At 36.4% G+C, this 23,945-nt stretch overlaps 1 protein-coding gene and 1 pseudogene across 2 annotated transcripts in view; both read left to right on the plus strand.

Moving 5' to 3' along the window:
* LOC139081031 (connector enhancer of kinase suppressor of ras 2-like) overlaps positions 1 to 23,945 on the plus strand; it is a 76,851-nt gene that overhangs the window by 15,534 nt on the left and 37,372 nt on the right. Inside the window, exon 2 of the mRNA XM_070604723.1 lies at positions 11,325 to 11,396. Within this exon, the coding sequence (XP_070460824.1) occupies positions 11,389 to 11,396 (8 nt within the window). The 5' untranslated portion in view covers positions 11,325 to 11,388. The remainder of the gene's footprint in view (positions 1 to 11,324; positions 11,397 to 23,945) is intronic.
* On the plus strand, positions 1,739 to 2,648 carry LOC103545924 (peroxiredoxin-1 pseudogene; annotated as a pseudogene). The gene has a single exon (XR_543549.2). The product of XR_543549.2 is annotated as a peroxiredoxin-1 pseudogene (transcript).

Below are 23,945 nucleotides of genomic sequence, written 5' to 3' on the forward strand. Positions count from 1 at the left end.
AGGCAACACCATCACTGTCACTGGAGAAGGTGTGCCTGTGTCACATGTGCTGCTGAGGCTCCTGGAATCTCTGGTCTTGGATGCTGGTGCGATTCGTGGAACCTTTGGTCACAGGCACTGCAGCAGTTTCTGATGCCTCCAGCAGTCTGGGCTGCCTGGGTTCCTGGTGTCTCTGTTTATGGGAGTTACCACGGTTCCTGGGACCTCAGTCACAGGTGCAGCCACAGACCCTGGAGCTTCCTAACTGCCACCAGTGCTATCCTGGTTTCATCATGGACCTGGTTTCATATCCAGGACCTCCAGGAGGTCCAGTCCACCCACTTTCAAATGTATAGATCTATGTATCTTTCAGGCATTCTGATGTGCTGTGCAGAGAGTCTTTTGTTAGTCTATGGATGTCCTACTGGTTGAACCTTATAGAGGAGAGACAAAGGGAACAACTCACTCTGCCACGATGCTGATGTCATCTCTATCTTGCATCTTTTAAGAACACAGTCATTGCAAGGAGCATGGTATATTTTTAATTGATGACTTGCATAAACAGCAAGGAATATCCTTATTTTTGTATTGTTATTGATGTTTTCTTCTACTCTAATTCTTTGTTTCTAGATAAGCCACACCTTCAACCTAAAATATATTGAATTATCTAACTTTTAACATCATAATTCCCTTTGCCTTTCAAAAATGTGAGTGCCTTAAATCCTAAGAGTTGCTTTGAATTTCCATTGCAGGATTGTCACCTAATTGCTAAATTTCTCAATTTTAATAGTATTCAGTGTTCAGATAAGTCCTTTGTCAATTGCAGCAGATTTATAGTTACTATTAAAAACAAAAGCATAGGAATATCTCACTTTAAAACACTTAAAATTAGAGAACACAGAAACAGTAAAGGCTTTATTTATGATAGATGTTGAAACACTGATATACAAAAAGAGAACACGATGAATTTGATTTAAATACAGAGTAAAAACAAAAGACTTGAAGTACGTTTTGTTCAACAGGACAACAGCATATGTCCTTATGCTGAATGTTTTAGTCTTAATAGCAGCAAAGTCAAACAGGTTCATTCCAAGAGTAGTGAATATATTGTGCATCAAATGTTTGGCCTAATGGCATAGAATGCATAAGGAGAAAATGCTAAGTAGTAAATATCAGCTGCTGTTGATGCAGCAAAAGTCTTTTGTTATTTAAATTTCCAGAATTAGGTAATTTATGAGAGAATGTGTTTATGTGGTGAGCCAATGCACTAGAAGAGGATTGTTGGGGGCAATATTGTTTAATTGTGCATTTGCACATAATATAGCTTTTAGATAAGTGCAAACTACAGAAGTATTTATATGATGATATTGTCTTGTTCTATATAAATTTTTTGTGCTTTAAACTGTTTTTAATGCTTTGAGGAACTGTTCCACAAAAAGCTAGTCTTCAAAGATATTGGCAAGATACATTAGTGAGTGATGCACATGAAAACTAACAGCAAGCCTGGCACCTGTATTCTTTGCCTAATCACAATAAGTCATCTCACTGAAAATGGTTAACCATCTTCCTTCTGATTTGACCTGTGCAAACCAAGAACAAGATAAAATCATTTTCTATTCCCATATGCCATCCTTAATCATGAAAAACTTTAAGAAAGAAGGTAATATGAAGAGATTTCCAGCCTAAACTGTGGTCATGGAATCTTAAATGACAATTTTTGAGCTCCTAAAAATTCTCAAGTGGAGGCACGTCTTCCTGACTGGCCTTGTTGGTTTGTGTGCCGGAGCTGCAGATAGCAAGATGTCTTCAGGAAATGCCAAAATTGGGCACCCTGCCCCCAACTTCAAAGCCACTGCTCTTATGCCAGATGGTCAGTTCAAAGATATCAACCTAGCTGACTACAAAGGAAAATATGTTGTGTTCTTCTTTTACCCTCTTGACTTCACCTTTGTGTGCCCCACGGAGATCATTGCTTTCAGTGATAGGGCAGAAGAATTCAAGAAACTCAACTGCCAAGTGATTGGAGCTTCTATTGATTCTCGCTTCTGTCACCTAGCTTGGATCAAAACACCCAAGAAACAAGGAGGACTCAGACCCATGAACATTCCCTTGGTATCCGACCCAAAGTGCACCATTGCTCAGGACTATGGGGTCTTAAAGGCTGATGAAGGCATCTCATTCAGGGGACTCTTTATCATTGATGATAAAGGTATCCTCCGGCAGATCAGCGTGAATGACCTTCCTGTTGGCCACTCTGTGGATGAGACTCTGAGACTCATTCAGGCCTCCCAGTTCACTGACAAACATGGGGAAGTGTGCCCAGCTGGCTGGAAGCCTGGCAGTGATACCATCAAGCCTGATGTCCAGAAGAGCAAAGAATATTTCTTGAAGCAGAAATGAGTGCTGGGCCATTTTAGGGCCAGGCTCTGGTGGGAAGCAATGAAGACAAAACTTCTTTTATTGTACTATTGTCATGCTTAAAATAACAAGGCCTTAGACTCAGCCCAGATGTGATATGGGACAGGACAGGCCTTTCCTGCAGGGGTTGGGGAGGCCAGCCGTCCTTCCTCTGGAGGGAATGGCCTGAGCTGTGCTGTGGGGCAGGCCAACTAATGTGTACAGTAGTGGGGCATCACTTTTGATCTTTTGTAGTTTCTATTAAACTTGAACTGAGACCATGCTGATTCTTCATTTTAGGGGGCCTTAGCCTTTGATTTTAAGAGGAATTTGCTCTTTGTTTTCCTTTGTTTTTTTTTTTTTTTTGAGGAAGATAAGCCCTGAGCTAACATCTGCCAGTATTCCTCTTTTTGCTGAGGAGGACTGGCCCTTAGCTAACATCTGTGCCCATCTTCCTCTACTTTATATGTGGGATGCCTGCCACAGCATGGCTTGATGAGCAGTGTGTAGGTCTGCACCCAGGATCTGAACCGCCGTATCCTGGGCTGCCAAAGCGGAATGTGCAAATTTAACCCCTGTGCCACCTGGCTTGCCTCTGTTTTCCCTCTTTTAGGGGAAAATGAGGAGTGAGAGACGCCTCAGAATCAGGAAGTTATATTGAGGGGAAATGCAAGTAGACACAGGGAATGGAACTAAACCAAGGTGTTAACATTTTGTTTCACTATATATGTGAGGGAGCTCTAGTGTTGGCCAAGGCATTGCAATTTATGCTATAGGCTGGGTTGTAGGTTAAGGCTTCAATGAGATTACTTGGACATTTACCTTTATGCTATTGAGAGGACTGAATGAGAACCTGAAGCTTGGCCTCTTCTAATAAATGTCTGGTACTGGCTCTGTAATAGATCAAAAAAAAATTTACAAGTGGAATTATATTAGCAGAAGCTCTGCAGCGAACCATTTAAGCAAGCTCACAGAGAGAAGTTACTTGTAGGTCTTCTCATCTTTTAATAAAAGCAGGGAAGTCATGTAGTCCTGCAGATACACCATATGAACCACAAGCTGTAACTGAATCTAAAATTGAAGAAACAGCCACTCATCTAAATAAATGCGTCAGCCCGGAAGATTCATATCAGGAAAGTGGGTATGTGTATAAAATCCCTATCATTGGACTGATGAGAGAGCTGCAAAAATTAAAAAGGCAGTAGTAAAAGGAAATTTAAACTATGACCCATAAGCAATGTGAAGCCCAACATATTTAGGAAAATTACATATTTAGGAGGAAAAAAGTGATCAATATTTTCTCAATGCATTTTGTTTCTTTACTGGAAAGCTCATATCCTAATTTGGATGCATGTCAGTTATTCTTGAAATGAAAAATTCAAAGAATTATAAACTGATATGTATATACACACACTCAAAAATTATTAGAATTAAGGAATGACAGACTTGCATTGCTTAGATAAGAGAAAGTTACAAATTTCACTGCACATTTCTCTTCATTTAAAGCAGTATTGTAAAGACTTCATTATCCATCCTTTTGTGCTAGAATCAAAACTGCAAATGATGTTTTAAGTCAGAATAGTAATTCTTACAGTGATATGTGCTAAGATCGTTATGAAAATTGAAATCTTTTATAGAATGTTGTTGTCCTTAAAAAGCAGTTGAAGAATTTTGTCCCCTGAAATTCCCTAATTGTAGTCAATCTACCACCTTTTTAGCATATACTTTGTTCCAGGCACTATATATACCTATATATACCTACATAAGCACTTCCCATACACTATTTCATTTAATACAATGGCCCTGTGGGTCGTTATCCTAATTTTATAGATTAGAAGACTGAGAGATTAAATTAACTTGCCCACAGTCATTTAGCTAGTAACTCTCAAAGTCTAGATTTGAGCCCAAGTGTGATTGATCCCAAAGCTCGAGCTCTTTTTTTTTTTTTTTTTTGAGAAAGATTAGCCCTGAGCTAACTACTGCCAATCCTCCTCTTTTTGCTGAGGAAGACTGGCCCTGAGCCAACATCCGTGCCCATCTTCCTCTACTTTATACGTGGGATGCCTACCACAGCATGGCTTTTGCCAAGCGGTGCCATGTCCGCACCCTGGATCCAAACCAGCGAACCCTGGGCCTCCGAGAAGTGGAACGTGCAAACTTAACCACTGCACCACCGGGCCAGCCCCAAATCTGTAACTGACTGTGATCGATTAATTGTAAACACCACTGCACTCGGACCAGCCTTAAGCTCTTAACTCTACATCATGCTACAGGGAACTTTAAAATATATATACACAGGCATACCTCAGAAATATTGTGTGTTTGGTTCTAGAGCACCACAATAAAGAGAATATTGCAATAAAACAAGTAACACAACTTTTTTGGTTTCCCAGTGCATATAAAAGTTATGTTTAGGGACTGGTGCCATGGCCAAGTGGCTAAAGTTCCATGTATTCTGCTTCAGTAGCCTGGGTTTGCAGGTTTGGATTCCAGGCCTGGACCTACTCTACTCATCACCCATGCTGCGGAAGTATCCCACATACAAAATAGAGGAAGATTGGCACAGATATTAGCTCAGGGCTAATCTTCTTCAAGCAAAAAAAGATGAAGATTCGCAATGGATGTTACCTCAGGGTGAATCTTCCTCATCAAAATAAGTTATGTTTCTACTATACCAAAGACTATTAAATATGCAGTAGCATTATGTCTACAAAACAAATGTACATACCTTACCAAAATGTGACATAAAGACATGAAGTGAGTAAATGCTGTTGGAAAAATAGCACTGATAGACTTGCTTGACACAAGGTTGCCACAAACCTTCAATTTGTAAAAAAATGCGGTATCTGTGAAGTGCAATAAAGTGAAGCACAATAAAACAAGATATGCCTGTATACTTCTGTTCACCTTAAATAAATATCCAGTTATTTCTCCAGCAAAAATTGGTTTATTCAGGATCATCAAAGAATTGCAATTTGGAGTCTGCAACCATGACGAGCCTTGTGCAAGTTCCTAGTAACAGAGGAGAAGAAATTTTTTTATAGAAGAGGAAGTTGGGAGGGCTGTTGTAAATGAAGAGTCCATTGGAAGAATTGAGAGTTCGAGATGTAGTGGTTTTTAATTGACTGAGCTCTTGCTGGGCAAGAAGAGGAAAACTTTCTTCTTCCTGTTGGGCTCTGCCATTGTTGTAGGGTTGTGAGAGCTCCCCTTTATGGCCTCATGACTCCATTTTAAGGAGGTTCTATTTATTAATTTTCACATTTCTCTGTTTTGACTGAGATCTTTCTCTGAAAGCATCACTGATCAAGAGTCAGGTTTTTCCAGTTTCATTGACCTTTTGTGCCTCAATGCCAAGAAAGACCTCTCCTGGGTGTTGTGCCCCGTGTTGAAGGGAAAGTGCACAGATTGGAAATCTACTGAGGTCACATTTGAGTAACAAGGATGGATGGGAGAGAGAATTCACAGGCATTTTTTTTTTTTTGCTAAAGTCCGTATGTTATTAAGATCATAAGAATTGGAGAGCATCTGAAGCGTTACATTATCATAAAAAGTTTGGCAGACAAACTTTCAACAGGCCTGGTCCAGACATCTTGAGAAAGCTGTCTCATCAGATGTTGTCTGCTTCAATTCTGGGAAATCTTTGCTTTTAGTTCACCAGATGATGTGCAGGTCCAGTCAGGGTTTGGTGCTTTCTTTAGATGTGTCACATGAACCCAAGAGTCTATTCCCTGGAGTTTTGTAGCACAAGGGTTAGTCAGCAGTACTTAACAGGTGCCTTTTCAGAGAGACTGAAAGGACACCTTCTGGAGGAGACTTGTGGGGGAGGGCAAAGAAGCAAATCATCCACATGTTGAAATAAACTATAACTCCTAGGGGACTTTATATCATCCAGATCAGCCTTCAGGATTTGTGAGAAATAAGAAGGACTCTCAGTAAAACACTGAGGCATTACCACCCAGGTGAATTGTTTCCCTTCTCGAGTGAAGGCAAAAAGATATTGGCTAGCTTCCTTGACTGGAATACTAAAGAATGCACTGCATAAGTCAATTACCATAAAGAATTTATTTCCAGTGGGAATGGATGTGTTAGTAGCATATGAGGGTTAGGAACAATAGGATGTCAAAGGATAACAATGTTGTTTATTGTTCAGAGATTCTGGACAAACCTCTACCCTGGGCCCTTAGGTTGTCTCACAGTTAAAATAAGAGTATTACAGGGACTAGTACAAGGGATAATGAGGCCTTGAGCCTTGTAATCTTATATTATGGGCTTCATACCTTGAAGGGCTTACTGATAAGGTAGTTATTAATTCTAGGGAGAGATTTTGAGGGATCTGTTTGAATCTTGAAGGGAGGTGTGCTGTGAATTTTATCACTACCAGTTGGAGATGTTGCCCATAAGGAGGAAGGTAGCTGATTCAACAGGGACAAATGATCGGTGTTTCCAGAATAAGTTCTAGTACCATCATAGATAGAGCAAATAAAAAAATGTCAAAGTGTCATTTAATTCACTTGGTTGGCTGTTTCAATGACTATTGTCAAATTCTAGAATTATTTCCCCTTTTTGAAAGAAAAAAATTCCAGCATGATACTTTTCCAAGAAAGTTCAGCCTAATAAATGAATTGGGGTGGAGGAACCAAGGATAAAAGAGTGTGTGTTTCTCAAAGGGCCTAAACAAAAAGGCAATAGGTTCAGAGAGAGAAACCTGTTGAGATTTGTTAGAAATCCCCACTATTTGAGCTGTTTTAGTATTCCAAGGCAGGGGCTGCTTTATAATAGTGGGGCTGAGCACTGAAAGTGTGGCTTCAGTGTCAATTAGGACAGAAAAAAATTTCATCTCCAATCTGGAGAAATGTTTCTCCAAATCTATTAAGAGGGAAGATTGGAAGAGCTCCTGTAGTTCCTTGGAGTTCCATCGTGGGAATTTGGAGGGCATTGAAAAGACTGGTTAAAGAACTGAAGGTGCCTGAAGCACTTAAATTTGTAATGATTTCTTTTTCAATGTCATGCTTTTTGCAATAATAGCAGAAACTAAGAGAATTTTGTTTTCACTTAGGGGCCTTCATTTGTAGGAGTTGAAGATTAAGAATGTTGGCGGTCTTTCAGGTGACTCATCCAAAGTGCAAGGAAGATGGTATGCCAGATTAACTAAATCTGAAGTGGACGTAGTTTCCCATCCCATCCTGGTCCTTTTTACTAGAAGGGATAGGTTCCGGTTCAGCCCATTAATAAACATAGAGTTAAAAGCTACCAGGGTGGAACCAGCATCTGAAGGAAGACCAGGATTTTCTTTAAAAACAATTTGAAGCTGATCGTAATAGTCATGAACAGGTTCATCAGATTTTTGAGAGCAAGCCTGAATTTTGTTTCAATCAACAGGCTTTGGGAAAGCCCTAGGAATTGCTTGATGAAGTTGCCTAGCGATCACCTGATCCTGATCATATAACAGTTCAGTGGATTGGACCCCCAGTTGAAATCCCAGAGACTTTTCCAGATTTTCCAAATTAGTGGTTTTCATCCAATGCTGGGCCTGGCCTTCACTGTCAAGCATATGAACTAGCTGATATATTAGTCAGACAAACCAGGTTGGTAAGATTGAGTGATTATATTAAATTCCTCAGCAAATCTGTGCAGATCTTTGGTTACTTTGGGAAAATCTTTGACTATGGCTTACGGTTCAGCCACAGTTCAGAGAATATAAGAAATTAAGGGTTTAGCCTTTGGATCCTCAGAAGGCTTAATTTTAAAGGGACAGGTTCTGATAGGTTCAGAAGAAGAAGGAGTGGAGAGAGTTTCAGGGAAAAGAGGAAGTTCAAAGAGACAGTTAGTATGGGGGAACTGAGGGTATAGAGGAGGTGTAAATGGTATAGAGGGAAAGAGTAAGATGGCACCAGAGGCTGAGCCTGAGCACAAGGAGTTGGGGAAGAGGAACATGATGGTGGTGAAGGTGGAGCCTGAGACAAAGAAGCCAAGGAAGAGGAACATGAATCTTCAGGAGCCATTTTGTCTTTCTTTAACCATTTGTTTGTCTCAGTTAATCTTAAAATTTTATTTTGGAAAGAGGCCATTTTAGACTCCTGATAATGTTTGGGAGCCTAAAACTGCCAATTGAAATAGATGATCCATTCAGTTTTGAAAATTAAAGAGCTATGGTTGTCTAAATCAGTTTTAATAAAAGTAAATTTGTGGAGTTCAAAATTTCCCCATAATGGCCATTGGTGTTCTAAATTAACTTGGGTTAAGTTTGCCCATTTAGTCAGAAACGCACATGAGTAAGGATCACAGATTTTAAACATAAAATCAACCAGGGTCTCTGTAGGGGGCCACCCTCAAAATATTTGGGTAACTGGGATCCCATTTCTCAGAAGTTTTTCTCTCTAAATGTACATATCTTGGTGAATCCATATATTCATAAATAGATCATTAACATGAATATTTAAAATTTTGACATTAAACATGTAGTGAAATAATAGAAACTTGGCTATTTATGTCTATGCCTGAACACAAATTAATTGAAGAGAATTTATTTTTAAAGTTGAATTCAATTGTTAAACAACTAGGATCTTTTTGTCTACTTGCTAACAGATTTTTGACAAAAATTTTTAAAAATTATTAAATAGTTTTGGGCTATGCAGATGAAATCTAATGTATATCAGCATTCATATATGTTAAAATATTATATTTGACGAATACAAAATACCTCTGGTGGAGAAATATATGTAAATGATTTAGATACTTAGCTTGCTTTTAGTAATATGAAGGAAAGGAAAAAAAATTATGATTAATTATCATAAAGCATAGATAATTACCACAGTCTGAAAATTAAGAATTAATCCATTAAAGGGATAGTATATGAATTTTTAATCCCTATATTAAAAAAATACATTTTGGGGCCAGCCCAGTGTCATAGCAGTTAGGTTCGCACACTCTGCTTCAGCAGCCCAGGGTTCACCGGTTTGGATCCTGGGTGCAAAACTACACACCACTTATCAAACCATGCTGAGGCAGGCGTCCCACATATAAAGTGGAGGAAGATGGACATGAATGTTAGCTCAGGGCCAATCTCCCCCTCCAAAAAAACTACATTTTAATCTGTTGCAATATTCACATTTATAGAAATAAAATCTAGAACATTTCAAAGTTTATCCAGGACCATTGAAAACATGATTATTCATCATCTAAAAACATTTATGAATTACCTTCTAGGTGTAAAACCATTGTGCTTAGCACTAACAAAGTTAAGGTGAATGAGATAGTTCTCAGTCCTCAAAGGACTCTGAATAGATCATCCAGACATATCAAAATATAACTAGGAGTTATGAGGTGAGAGATACAGGCAAAATGTCACTGTACCATAAGTAATAGAGTGCTAGAAAAATGTCAGAAAGCATCCAGCAAGAATTAAATAACAAGGGTTAATAAAAAGTGTTTGCCCCCTTTTCTCCTCCACTCTATACCCGTCTGGGAGAGTACTGATGAGTGTTGTTTGGAAAACCTCAGTAATGTTTACTGAAGAAGGGTGAATGCAGCAAACAAATGGGAAGAACTATCTACCAATAAATAATGGAGAAGTGACTATACTTTTAAATTTAAAATCTTCAGGTTTTCACAGTGCACCTAAAAGATGCATTATAATTTTTTCTAGGCTACTCCTGGCACTTACATTTGTTTACAATTTTTTTTTAATTTCACTACAATGTTATTAATTATTTCAGAACCATAATTTATTCAATAATATGAAGAAAGTTAGAAGGACCTAATTTACAAACAGAAAGTAGAAGGCCCATCTTATTGTATAAGACTGAGTACAACTTCCTGCATTCCTAATAGATCTGTAAGTTAAAAATAATTAACACAAGCTGTGTCTTGGAGAAACAACATTGGTATTTATTGAAGGTGTTCTCAGAAGTAAAAGAACTTTATGATTTTCCATGAGCATTAATATTCAGTGACTTAAAGGGAATGTATGTTATAAGAGTTTCAAATAAGCCATGATTTTACATATGAACCCAAAGGAAATGATGAGCAATACTTTGATTATTTTTATCTATAAAAGGATATAAATTAAATGTCCTGCTAACCAAAATCTAGAAGAAAATAGAAGTGACTCCTTCTCAAACCTGTATGAGATTTATCTAAGCTTGTTAGAAGAAATCATAAAGGCGAAAGTAAAAAAGATTTGACTACATGAAATTTACACCTTTTATGGGTCAAAAAGATGGTACAATAAGGAAAAATATATAGAAAATTTGCCAGAGAAACAAAAAAGATTAGTATCCTAATTATCTAAGGTGTTGAGACAAATGAATTTCAAGCACTAAGACTTCTTCAGAAAAATGAGCAAAATAGTTGGACCATTCACAAAACAGGAAAAATGATTTGTTAACAAATATATTATGCAAATGTATAATGCATACATGTTCTCATATCTTCTAATTAGAATATTGGGCAACAGAAGCCCAAATTCATAGGCATAGGTATTTCATTTGCTTTCGATAAGATATAAGCCAATAGAACGAAAAAGGCCATATTTAACTCACATGTTCACAAGCCAAGAGAAAAACATGGGCTTTTGAAAGAAGAGAAAACTAATAGTTCTGCAAAAAGGTAGAATCTGATTAATAATTCAGTTATTGTTAAAGCCTCATACTTCACCCCTTTCACGCTGACTGTGACATTTCATTTAAAAATGAGAGAGTTATTAATCTTCTAAGAGAAAACATTCAACATTCTCAGAGCACTGGACTAAAAATCGGTGTCCTGATTAAGTCTCTGTCACTACCATATTACCTTTAGCAAGTCATTTAACCTCTCTGGACTTTACTTATATACAAAATGAAGATTGTACTATACGGTTGCTGTGACCCTTTTATGGCTATAATATTAAATGTTTCAATTATTACTGGAAACAAAACTGAATTCTCTGCTTTCTGTCTTTTTTGCTCTAGTGCTTTCCAAGCCTCCCATGCAAGAATCAAGAGTTTCTACTTTGCTGCTGAATGTTCAGATGAGATGAATTAGTAAGTAATTTCTATCCATTCATTAATTCAATATATATTCATTGAGCCTCAATTATGTGTTAGGTACTATGTCCTGAGAAATACAATGGAATTTTTTTTTAAAAAAGTAAAATGAGGGACCAACCCATTGGCATGGTGGCTGGGTTCAGTATGCTCTGCTTCAGCGGTCTGTGTTCGTGGATACAGATCCCATGTGCGGACATACAGCACTCCTCAGCCATGCTGTGATGGCAACCCACAAGCAAAGTAGAGGAAGATTGGCATGGATCTTAGTTCAGGGCTAATCTTCCTCAAGCAAATAAAAAAAAAAAGAGGAGCATTGGCAACAGATGTCAGCTCAGGGCAAATCTTCCTCAGCAGAAAAAAAAAAGGGTAAAATGATTTCTTTTCAGTCCTAATAGAGCTTAGTATAGTTGAGGAGAGCTATGCTAACTACAGAAGGCCAGTGTGCTGGAATATAGAGGAAGGACTATCACGATGCAAGTTGAGGCTACCAAGGCAGGCATCAGTCAGACCCAGAAGACTTTGTAAACCATCAAGTTAAGGATTTTAGTCTATCTCAAGAGCCAAAGTAAGCAACTGGAAGATTTTAAGAAAGAAGTAACCGGATCAGGTAGAGAAGAGGTTGGTAGAAGGAGCAAAGGGTATGTGAAGAGACAGATAAAAAGGCTTGCTTGGGCTAGAATGGTGGGCGTGAAAATAAAAACAAGTGGATGTATTCAAAATATCTTTAGGAGATAAAATCAACAAATTTGGCTCTAGAGATTGAGAGGGAGGGAAGTGTCAAGGATGGCTATTAGGTTTCTGACTTTATAACATGATGAATTTCATTGTATTTTTAATAAAATAAGGAATACTGAAAGAGGACCAGGTTTCAGGGACAAGATTGTGAATTCGGTCTTTGAACATGCAGAGTTTGGAGTACCTTTGAGACATCCTATGGAGTTTTGAATAGGCACTGCCTCTGAATCTAGAGTTCAGAGAATAACACTGGACTAGACATATAATTTGTGAGTCATCTGCATTGATATAGTATTTGAAGCCATAGGCACAGGTGAGAACAGCAAGGGCAAGTCAGAATGAGTTGTATGTCAGAATCAACTGGAGGGCTTGTTAAAACACAGATTTCTGGGGCCACCCCAGAGTTTCTGAATCAATAGGTCTAGTACGAGAGCTGAGAATTCATATATCTAACAACCTTCTTGGGTGATGCTGATTCTGGTGGTTCCAGGAATCTGAGAACCACTTGCATAGGGCAAGGGCATAACAGTGAGAAGAATGATAAGAGAAACCTAAAGAATTTCAACATTTAATGGTTGAGTAGAGCCTGAAAAAAGAAACAGAGAGTCCAGAATGGTAGGGAGAATTGCAATAATATTGTAGCACAATTATTTGATATGCTTCTAGGATTCTGTAGCAGAGATGTATAAACACGGCCAACATGTAATAATTTTTCCCTAAGGAAGGAAAGCCGTTGCCCTTTCTGAATTAAAGGTTTTTGTTTATTTTTTTAAACCTACAAGTTATTTTGCATATAAGGCATTGGCCCCAAAGGTGATAGTATATGTAAATATCTGTGGATATCCCATAACTTTAAATTTTCTTTTCTAAAATGTGCCTTATTTTAAAGACCAAACGCTTTCAATTACGGCTGTATAACATCCATTTTACTGCACTTCTCAATGTAAAACTAAACGTCAGAATAATTCTAGACATCTGGTACAGTGTATCTCCTCAGCATTCATCAATAACCACTATGCTTTCATTGACATTTAAGACTATGGAGTGAAAAAAACCTTGGGGAATGGTTGAAACTAACTGGCATGATTGAAGTGGGTGTTGGACTGCTTTTTGCAGGCTGATATTGCTTTGTATAAAGAATGAGCATGTCTTGTTTGATTAGATTTACACACATTTACTTGAATTTTAAAAGAATGAGCAATGAAACTGAAAACTTATTTCATGCTTATCTTGATCATTTTGCTGTCCATAAGCTGACTACAGCTCTATGCCACAAATTAATTTAAAGCTTCTCATCCTTTCAAGTAAATCATATTTTTATCTATTTGTGTATTAAGCATGGTCCCTATTAAAGTTGATCAACACAGTTTTACTTTTGACAAAAATTTATCATGCGAATAAAATATACACTATAAGACATTAATTCCAATTAGAGAAAGCAGCAGATTATTGGTATTTTAAATTACATCCTACTGATTTTAAAGTGTGTTGACTAATGTCATCAATGAACCTTTGACTATAAAAGGCTCTTATGTTCACATTTAATTTAGATTAAAAGGGAATTAAATTATCTATAATTTAACAGGGAAAATTGCTTATATTTGTATTCAACATGCCAGAAAGAAGGGTTCTTTTCTTAGTGAGTGTATATAGCCCACTCTCAATTTTAATTATGTTGAATTTAATCCTGTCACATTGCTAGTCTATTAGTGAAGCCTTTGAGACTCAAACACAACAATATTCTTATTCTCTTGAGGAAAAAAAATAACATTTGTGCTGACAGTACTTCAGAAATAAGCTGTTACAAAAGCAAAATAAAATTCTGACAATTTCAGAGAGGCTGTGTGAATATTCCCAGGAAAGGGCAGAGTGATGAATGTATCTATGAGCCCCTTGGAAAGACATTGAAAAATATGCAAATGTGTAAACAATAAATGTGTTTATTCTATTCTGTCAATAAGTGAAGTAAGAAGATTGATTGACTTCTGGGAGACAATAAGGATTAAAGGTAGAGTGTTGCTTTATAAAATGGAAAAAGTATGAATATGTTTACAAGCTTAAAGGAAAGAACCAATAAAGAGAAAGATTAAAAATATAACGTTAAAAGAAATGTCTGATGGAGCAATGAGGCAAAAGAGGATGAGATCAAGGACATATGTGAGGAATTAGGTTTTAAAAAGGAGTAAAAGCTGAGGATGATGCAAGCAAGTTTGCAGAAAGAGGATTTAAGGCTGATGATGCTTCTTGGCTACTTGTTGTCTTCATAAAGAAGGAGGCAAGTTGCTCCCAAAGAGTTAAATCCATTAAAGATTTTTTTAATGATACATAGAAAAGTTAAAATGTGTCATTACACGCAAAATAAATAATAAAACTGAGCATGAGACATTTGAATACTCGCACTAAATAGCATCAAAACAATATGAATGTTTTCAGGTAAAAGTAATTTTTAGCCTGGACTGTTACCATACAAAATTGGGGTTCTCCTGAACAATGCACATAAAGATCCAATTATTAAGGCATCAGTTTTTGAGAAAAGAATAAAGCTTTATTACAGGGTTGACCTGCAAGGAGATGAGAGACAATGCTCTCAAATCTGTCTCCCTGATCTAGAACTTGGGGCAAAAATTATGGGATGGAGGGTGGCACAATCTGAAGTGTGGAGATAGATGAGTGGAGATAAGGAGAAGTGAGATAATTGATGATCTGTGCAAGCATAGTCAAGCTTCATGACTCTTCATAGGATGTGTTCATAAAATGGTAGTGTTAGTATGACCTGAGGGTGGAGTTTTCAGCCCCTTGACATCAAAAGGGTCACTTACTGGGCATTTGCACAGGTCCAGTTGATGGGTTGATTGTCTCAACGAGCCTGAACTGGACAAGGAATCATTTCTCAGGTCCTGAAAAATGACTCTTAATTACTGTGTTGATAAGATGGGGTCAGTTGAATGTCCTAGAGGGCCTGTGGCTACAAGACTAATAATAGAGATGCCTAATTATCCTTAATTTCAAAGTGTAAGCACAACCTAAGTGAATTCATTCCATAATCAGTAAACCAGTAGTAAAACTGTGATAAACTCAAAGAATCTTAATGTCTGTTTTGTTCTCTTGATCAGAATTATTTTCTCTTCTAGTTAGAGAAATGTTAGAAGTATTCTATGATAAATCTTTGTTGACTGAACTTGAAATATTGCTTGTAAAATAAGAACCTAGAATTATTAACCTTCTTAAGGAAGTTTTTGTAATTTAAAAATTTATCAGATGCCATTTAGTTTAATACAGGTAGTTATAGTCTATTAATTTCTTCTCTGAAAAAGCTGCATTTCTGGTAGGGGATTTAATTGGAAAAGTGAAAGAAGAGAAATATAGAATTATTTCAATTAAAATAAATCTTCTCTGTCCACATAGAAATGCCACAATTGATTTTAAATGTACAATTGGAAAATGGAAATTAAATCATTCATTTATGTTACATGTTGTCTTTTAAAAGTGAAGGAGACTGCATATTTTGAAAACAGTAATAATTGATGAAAGAAAACTACACTAAGTTTAAAAGATCTTGACTAAAATGTCATCCAAATTAATGCAGTTTCTATGATCTAAGCTATGATGCAATTATACATAATAGGAAAGGCTTATAAAGTAAATTTGACTTTAACATTAAAACATATCAAATATGATTTTCACTTAAAGAAAATTTAATATATATTGAGATCAAACTTTTAAAAGATTGTGCTTCTCTTCATTTTAATAGATATGAAATCTATCTTTCTATTTAATAGATGTGAAATCTATCTATCACTCATTGAATTGAGCGTTGTGCCCACTTTGTATGTAGGATGCCACCACAGCATCTCTTGATGTGCAGTGTGTAGGTCTGTGCCCAGGATCTGAACCTGCAAACCCTGGGCCACCAAAGCGGAGCACATGAACCTAACCACTATGCCACCAGGCCGGCCCCCTAAGTATCTCACTCTTAAAGCCAAAATATTAATGTTGGTTTCTACCAATAAGTTGTCCAGTTTATTTAAACACCAAAATAGAGAATAGACTGACCTAAAGTAGTATAGCAATTGGCTAATTAAATGAACAATCACCTGAATACACTAGGTGTTAACTTACCTGAGCAATCAGTTCAATCAAAGTGGAAGAATTATTGGCACTTATATGGATAGCTTTGGTTGTTTGCCTTTATCTTGGCGTTGTTTTAGAATGACATATTTAGTTTTTTAAATTACTTATATACCTGTATGTAAGGAAGTTTCTAATAACTATTCCAGAATATATTTTGCTTTATGCCTTCATACTATCTTACTCATACTATCAAGTGTAAAAATGAATATTTTTAATGTTAAGTATTGATAAGAAAAAATTCACAAAAATCAAGATCATGCACATATTATAAACAAGTTTATTCTTGTGTATTTATTTATTTTTCTTAAATAACCTTCATTCCATGGCCCCCTTTAAGGACCTCAACAAGTTACCTTTCTCCTGAGTTTCAAATTCTAGTTCCTATACCTATAGAGAAAATTTTTCAACTTTAACTTGTTTCAATCTCATTTTTATTTCCTCTGTCTCCAAAAGTATTATATCTATAAGTAAGGCGATATGAATAACAATTTATTAGCCATAGTTGCTTGACTGTTATATAAAAATGCATAGAGGTAATTTCTGCTTCCAACTAAGATGGAGTAATAGGTACCAGACTTACTCTCTTGCCTGAAATAACTTTAAAACTGGATAAAATATATTTAAAAGGTTATTTTCAAGACATTAAACATTAGGCAATGAATGGCAGTAACCCCAGAAACACTGGAAACTAAGAAGTTGAACCATACTAAGTGCTTTGAGAGAGTTTCCAGGCTAAAGAACAGGGAAGGGAAACCCAAGCAGAGCCTAGCAGACCCTCGGACTTGAGGAGACAGAGCTAAGAGTCTGTGGAAACCAAAAAAGCAAGAATTTGCAGAGAAGAGTACTGGAGAAGAAAGAACTGCACAAAGAGAGAGCTCTGTAGATCTGCATGGGTTCCCCCTCCAGTATTCAGCAGAGTACTGTTCAGCTCCTGCCTGTCAGGAAATGCCCAGAGGGTGGGAAAAGAACCCCCTGAAAGGATTAGAGGAAACCTCCCACACAGAGGATCCAACCTAAGGACAGAAATAAAAGGGTAGAAAATGCATGCAACATTCTGGTGAGTCTGGGGGCTCCGTGAGGAACTGGTATTGGTCTCATTTGACTCAGCATACTGATGGGACTGGTAAACTCGTTTTGAAGCTGCTGAAAACAGTGATCACCATGGCACATTAGAGCTTAAATTCTGCAAACAGACTCCAGGGAGAGCTAGAGAATATGGACTACTGAGAAGAAGCAAGGACAAGTGTCTATGGGAATTTGAGATGACTAAAGGCACACACATAAGCCCAGAGAAGATACATCTTCAGAAAAAGTTTAAGGGGTTCAAGAAGAAGCTCTAGTTGGGCTGATTGGTAAAAGTCTTTCCCTGTATGCAACCAGTCAACAAAGACTGGTAGAGGTAGTCTTGTTTCAAATACCCAAGTCTCAAATAATAACCACAAGGCATGCAAAGAAACAGGGAAACATGGCACAAAGAACAAAACAGAACTTCCGAAACCAACCCTAAAGCAATGTAAATATATGAGATGCCCAAGAAAGATTTTAAAATTAGCTTTCATTAAAATGCTCAATGAATTAAAAGAGAACATGGATAGGCAATTAAACAAAATCAGGCAAATGATGTATAAACAAAATTACCATATCAAAAAGACATAGAAACTATAAAAAAAACAGAAAGTCTGGAAATGAAAAATACAATAACTGAACTGAAAAATTCATTAGCGGGGTTCAAAATCAGACATTATAAGGCAGAAGAAAAAATCAGAGAACTTGAAGACAGATTTTTTGAAATCATTGTGTTAGAGATGCAAGAAGAAAAAAGAATGAAGAAAATTTAAGGGTGTGTAAGAGACTTCTGCGACACTATCAAACAGATCATATACACATTATAAGAATTTCAGAAGGAGAAGAGAGAGAGCAAGAATCAGAGAGGAGTTTTTAAGAAATAATAGCTGAAAATTTCCCAAATCTGAAGAAAGAAATGGACATACAGATTCAAGAAGCACAAAGACTTCAATGAGGATAAATCCTAGGGACCAACACCCGGACACATTATAATGAAAATGCTAGAAGTTAAAGACAAAGAGACAATCATGAAAGTAGCAAGAGAAAAGTAACTCATCACATACAACCAGGCTTCCATAAGATTATCAGCAGTTTTCTCAGCAGAAACCTTTCAAGCCAGAAGGGAGTAGGATGACATATTAAAAGTGCTGAAAGAAAAAACTGTGAACCAAGAATACTGTATGTAACAAAACTCTCCTTCAAAATGAAGACAAAATTAAGACTTTTTCAGATAAACAAAAGCTGAGGGAGTTTATTACCACTAGACCTGCTGTGAAGAAATGCTAACAAGAGTTCTTCAAGATGAAAGGAAAGGGTGCTATAAAATAACATGAAAGTATTAAAATATAAAGTTTTCTAATAAAGATGAATACAAGGACAGATATAGTGACCTGTATTAACGTTATTTTGTCCATAAACTCACTTTTAATTCTCATATAGAAATTAAATAACAAAAGCATAAATCAATGTTAATTAGTAGACAATATATAAATATGTAATTTGTGACAATAACACAAATGCAGGGATGGAGCTGTATAGGAGTAGAGTTTTTGTATACAATGTAAATTAAGTTGTTATCAATTTAGAATCGAATTTTATAACTTCACAATGTTTCATGCAATTACAATGTAACCAGAAAGAAAATTATATAGAGAATATACACAAAAGGAAATGAGAAAGAAATTAAAGCATATCACTAGAAAAAGAATCAATGAAACACAAAGGAAGTTGGTAAGAGAGAAAAGAAAGGACAAAAAGATACAAAACATACTAAAAACAATTAATAAAATGGCAAAAGTCCTTCTTTTCCTAAAATTTCTTTAAATGTAAATGCATTAAACTCCACTTTCAAAAGAAATAAAATGGCTAAATGAATTTTAAAAAACAGAATCCAACTATATGCTATATACAAGAAACTCACTTTTGATCTAATGATAGACATAGGCTAAAAGTGAAAGGATGAAAAATATATTCCATGGAAATGGTAAACAAATGAGAGCATAGGTGGCTATAGTGATATGTCACAAAATAGATTTTAAGTCAAAAACTGTTATAAGAGACATAGAAAGACCTTATGTAAGGATAAAAGAGTCAATTTATCAAGAAGATATAATAATTATAAATATTTATACACCAAACATCAGAGCTCCTAAGTATATGGAGCAAACTTTGACAGAATTGAAGGGAGAAATAGAAACAACACAATAATAATAGAAGAATTCAATATCTCACTTTCAATAATGACTAGAATAATGAGACGAAAGATAAATAAGAAAGTAAGGGTCTTGAATAACACTATAAGCCAATTGAACCTAACAGACATGTGCAGAATATTCCACGTAATAACAGCAGAATATTCATTCGTCTCAAGTGCACCTGGAACATTTTCCAGGATACACCTCATATTAGGCCACAAAATAAGTATCAAATATTTTGAGAGATTGAAATTTATATAAACTATCTTCTCCAATTACAGTGGAATGAAACTAGAAATCAATAGCAGAGGGAAAACTGGAAAATCCACAAATATGTGGAAATTGGACAGCATACTCTTAAACAGCAAATGGATCAAAAAGGAAGTCAGAAAGGAAATTATAAAATATGTCAAAGCAAATGAAAACAGAAACAAAACATATGAAAACTTATGGGGTGTATTGAAAGCAGTGTTAGGAGGGAAGATTATATCTATAAATGTACACATAAAAGAGAAGAAAGATCTCAAATTAACAACCTAACCTTACACTTCAAGAGCCTAGAAAAAGAACAAATTGAACCTAAAGCTAGCAGAAGAAAGGAAATAATATAGAGCAAAAATTAATAAAACAAAGAATAGAAAAATAGTGAATGAAACAAAGTTATTTTTTGAAAAGATGACAAAATTGACAAATCCTTAGCTAGATTAAGTAAGAAACAGAGAAAAAATTTGAATAACTAAAATCAGAAATGAAAGAGGGAACATTACAACTGATGACACAGAAATATAAAGTATTATGAGAGAATACTATCGACAATTATATGCCAACAAATTGGATAACATACAGGAAATGTATAAATTCCTAGGAACACGAAACCTCACAGGAATAAATCACTAAGAAATAGAAAATATGAACAGACTTATAACTATTAAGGCAATTGAATCAGGAGATTTTAATAAAAAATTTCCCAAAAAACAAAAGTCCAAACTCAGAAGCCTTCACTGGTGAATTCTACCAATCATTTAAAGAAGAATTAATATCAATCCTCCTCAAGCTCTGCCAAAACAGGAAGAGGTGGAAACACCTCCAAACTCACTTTGTGAGGCCAACATTACCTTAATACCAAAGCAAGATAAGGATTCTACAGGGAAAGAAAACCACAGAAGAATACCCTTGATGAATAGTGCTGCAAAAATCCTCAAAAAAAAATTGGAAAAGTGAATTCAACAGCACATTAAAAGGGTTATACGTCATGACCAATTGGGATTCATACCCGGAATGCAAGGATGGTTCAACAAATAAAAACCAGTGAATGTAATACACCACATTAACATAATGAAGGACAAAACTGCATGCTCATTTCAATTGGTGCTACTATGCAGCTTTTAAAAGTAGGGAAATCCTGTCACATGCTACAACATGATGAACCTCAGGGACATTATGCTAAGCAAAATAAGCCAGTCACAAAAAGACAAATACTATACGATTCCACTTACATGAGGTATCTAAAGTAGTTAAATTTATAGATACAAGAAGTACAATGGTGATTATCAGAGGTTGGAGGAGGAGGCAAAGGGGAATTCTTGTTTAATGGGTATAGAGTTTCAGTTCTGCAAGATGAAAAGCTTCTAGATATCTGTTTCACAACAATGTAAATATACTTAACACCACTGAACAGTACACTTAAATATGATTAAGAAGGTAAATTTTATGATATGTGGGCTTTTTTACCATAATAGAAAGAAAATCAGTGTGGTTCATCATATTAACTAGAAATAAAAAAAACATATGAACATCTCAATAGATGCAGGAAAAACATTTAACAAAATCTATTCCTGATAATGACAGTAAACTAGGAATAGAAAGGAGCTTCCTTAGTTTGATAAATGGAACCTATGAAAAGAATACAGTTAACCTCATACTTAAAATACTGAAATATTTCTCCTTAAAGTCAGGGAGAAGGCATGGGTGTCTATTCTCATTACTTCTCTTTATTATTGTACTTGAACTTGAACTGTATCCAGTACAATTAGGCAAGAAAAAGTGATTAGAGGTACTCAAATTATAAAGAAATGAAACTGTTGAAGATGACATGATTCTCCATGTGGAAAATTTGTTCAAATTTACATGAAAGCTACTACTAATAAGTGAGTTTAGCAAGATTGCAGGATATAAAAACAATTTGCAAAGATCATTTGTATTTTCCTATATGAGTATCAAAAAATCAGAAATTAAAATTTTAAAATACTATTTAAAATAGTACCAAAATATATGAAATACTTAGAGATTACTAGAAAAAAATGTGCAGGACCTGTGCCCTGAAGACTACAATACATTCCTCAGAGAAATTTAAAGAAAACCTAAATAAATGGAAAAATATACTGTGTTCATGGGTCAAAAGACTCAATATTATTAAGATAGCAGTCCTTCACAAATTGATCTATAGAAACCTATAGGTTTCATTCCAATTTCAGTTAAAATCCCAGAAGACTTTTTTTTGCAGAAATCTTAAAGCTATTCTAAAATTCATACGGAACTTCAAAGAACCTAGAATAGACAACACACATTTTAAAAAGAAGAATAAATTTGTAAGACTTCTACTAACTTGATTTCAAAACTCACTGTAAAGCTATAACAACCAAGACAATGTAGTATTGGTGTAAAGATAGACAACTACATCAATAGAACAGAATATAAAGTCTAGAAATAGACACAGACTATATGGACAACTGTTTTATGACAAAAGTGCAAAGGCAACTCAGTAGACAAAGAATAGTCTTTTCAACAAATGGTGCTGGAATAATTGAATAGTGTATAAAAAAATGAACTTCAATCTGTGTATCACATCACATACAAATGTTAAGCCAAAATGGATCCTAGACCAAAATGTAAAACCTGAAAGTATAAAACTCCTAGAAGAAAATATAGGAGAAACTCTTTGTGACCTTGAGTTAAACAAATATTTCATAGATATGACACCAAAATCACAATCCACAAAAGAAAATATTGGAATTTATTGAAATAAAAATTTCTGCTCTTTGCAAGGTAATGTTAAGAGAATGAAGAGACAAGTCAAATGTTGGTTCAAGATGGCAGTGTAGTAAGACCCTAAATTCACCTCCACCTATGGACACAACAAATCTACAACTGCAAATGGAATAGTTCCTTCTGAAATGGACCTAAAAATTGGATGAACAGAACCTACACCACAAAGCATAAAAGGGCAGCATTGAGACAGATAGGAGTGGCAGAGACACAGCCTTGCCAAGGAAAAAAACCCACCACAGCTTTGGTGATCCACAATTGGGAGGGATCTCAAAGGTATGGAACTTTTCCCTGAGGAGCAAGTGATTTGAGCTCCTCATCAGGCAACCCAACCCTTTGATCCTACACAGGAAAGACAAGCCTCCAAAACACATGGCTTTGAAAACCAATGGGCATTACATCCAGGAAAGCTATAGAACTGTAGGGGATAGAGAACCTGCTCTTAAAGGAGTTGTGTGCAGAATCACTTGACTTGGAAATCAGTGCAAAAACACCAGTTTGAAAAGCACACAGACGATAGGCGAAGGAGATCCAGTTAACAACCTTAAAGCATCTCTGGAGAGGTAGGAACTAGTTGGAACTCCCCCCAGGGACTGAGACACTGGCAGGAGCCATGTTTGTGATCTCAATCTATCTTGCTAATGCTGGCAGCGGTGAGCATCATTTTGGAATGTCTCCTCTAACCTGATACTGCCAGTAGGCATACCCCACTGAGAGTCCCACCCACCTTGGCACCTCAGCTGTGCCTCACAGACAGACTGGGGAATAGCCCTAGCCACCAAAGCTCTGCAGCAAGAGTGGCTGCATCTAGTCCCCATAATGAGTGCCAGCTCTGCCCACCAATCCACTGCAGTGGTTGCAGATGTGCCTAGCAACCAGACTGGGCACCAGCCCCACCAACCAGCACAGGGGTTGTGGCCATGCCCCACAGCAGGCTGGGCACCCCACCCACCAATGTGCTGCAGCAGCCACAGCCATGCATTACAACCAGGCTGGGTGACAGTCCTGACCATCCTCACACCACAGCCACTGCCCCACCACATCAGAAGGGCCCAGGCAGCCCACATTGGGTACACCTTTTGAGCCCCTGGCTCAGCTGGCCAGGAGAGATTTTGCTTCTGGGCCCCACAAGACATTTCCTACATAAAGTCACTCCATCAACACTGGAAGAGGTAGTTCATTTATATAATACATAGAAACAAACACAGAGAGTTAAGCAAAATGAGGAGACAAAGGAATATGTTCCAAATGAAAGCACAAAATAAAACCTCAGAAAAAGAAGTAAATGAAATTGAGATAAGCAGTCTACTGGATAAAGAATTCAAAGTAATGATCATAAAGATACTCACTGAACTCAGGAAAACAATGGATG

Source organism: Equus przewalskii, chromosome X, assembly GCF_037783145.1.
Source record: "Equus przewalskii isolate Varuska chromosome X, EquPr2, whole genome shotgun sequence".
NCBI lineage: Eukaryota > Metazoa > Chordata > Mammalia > Perissodactyla > Equidae > Equus > Equus przewalskii.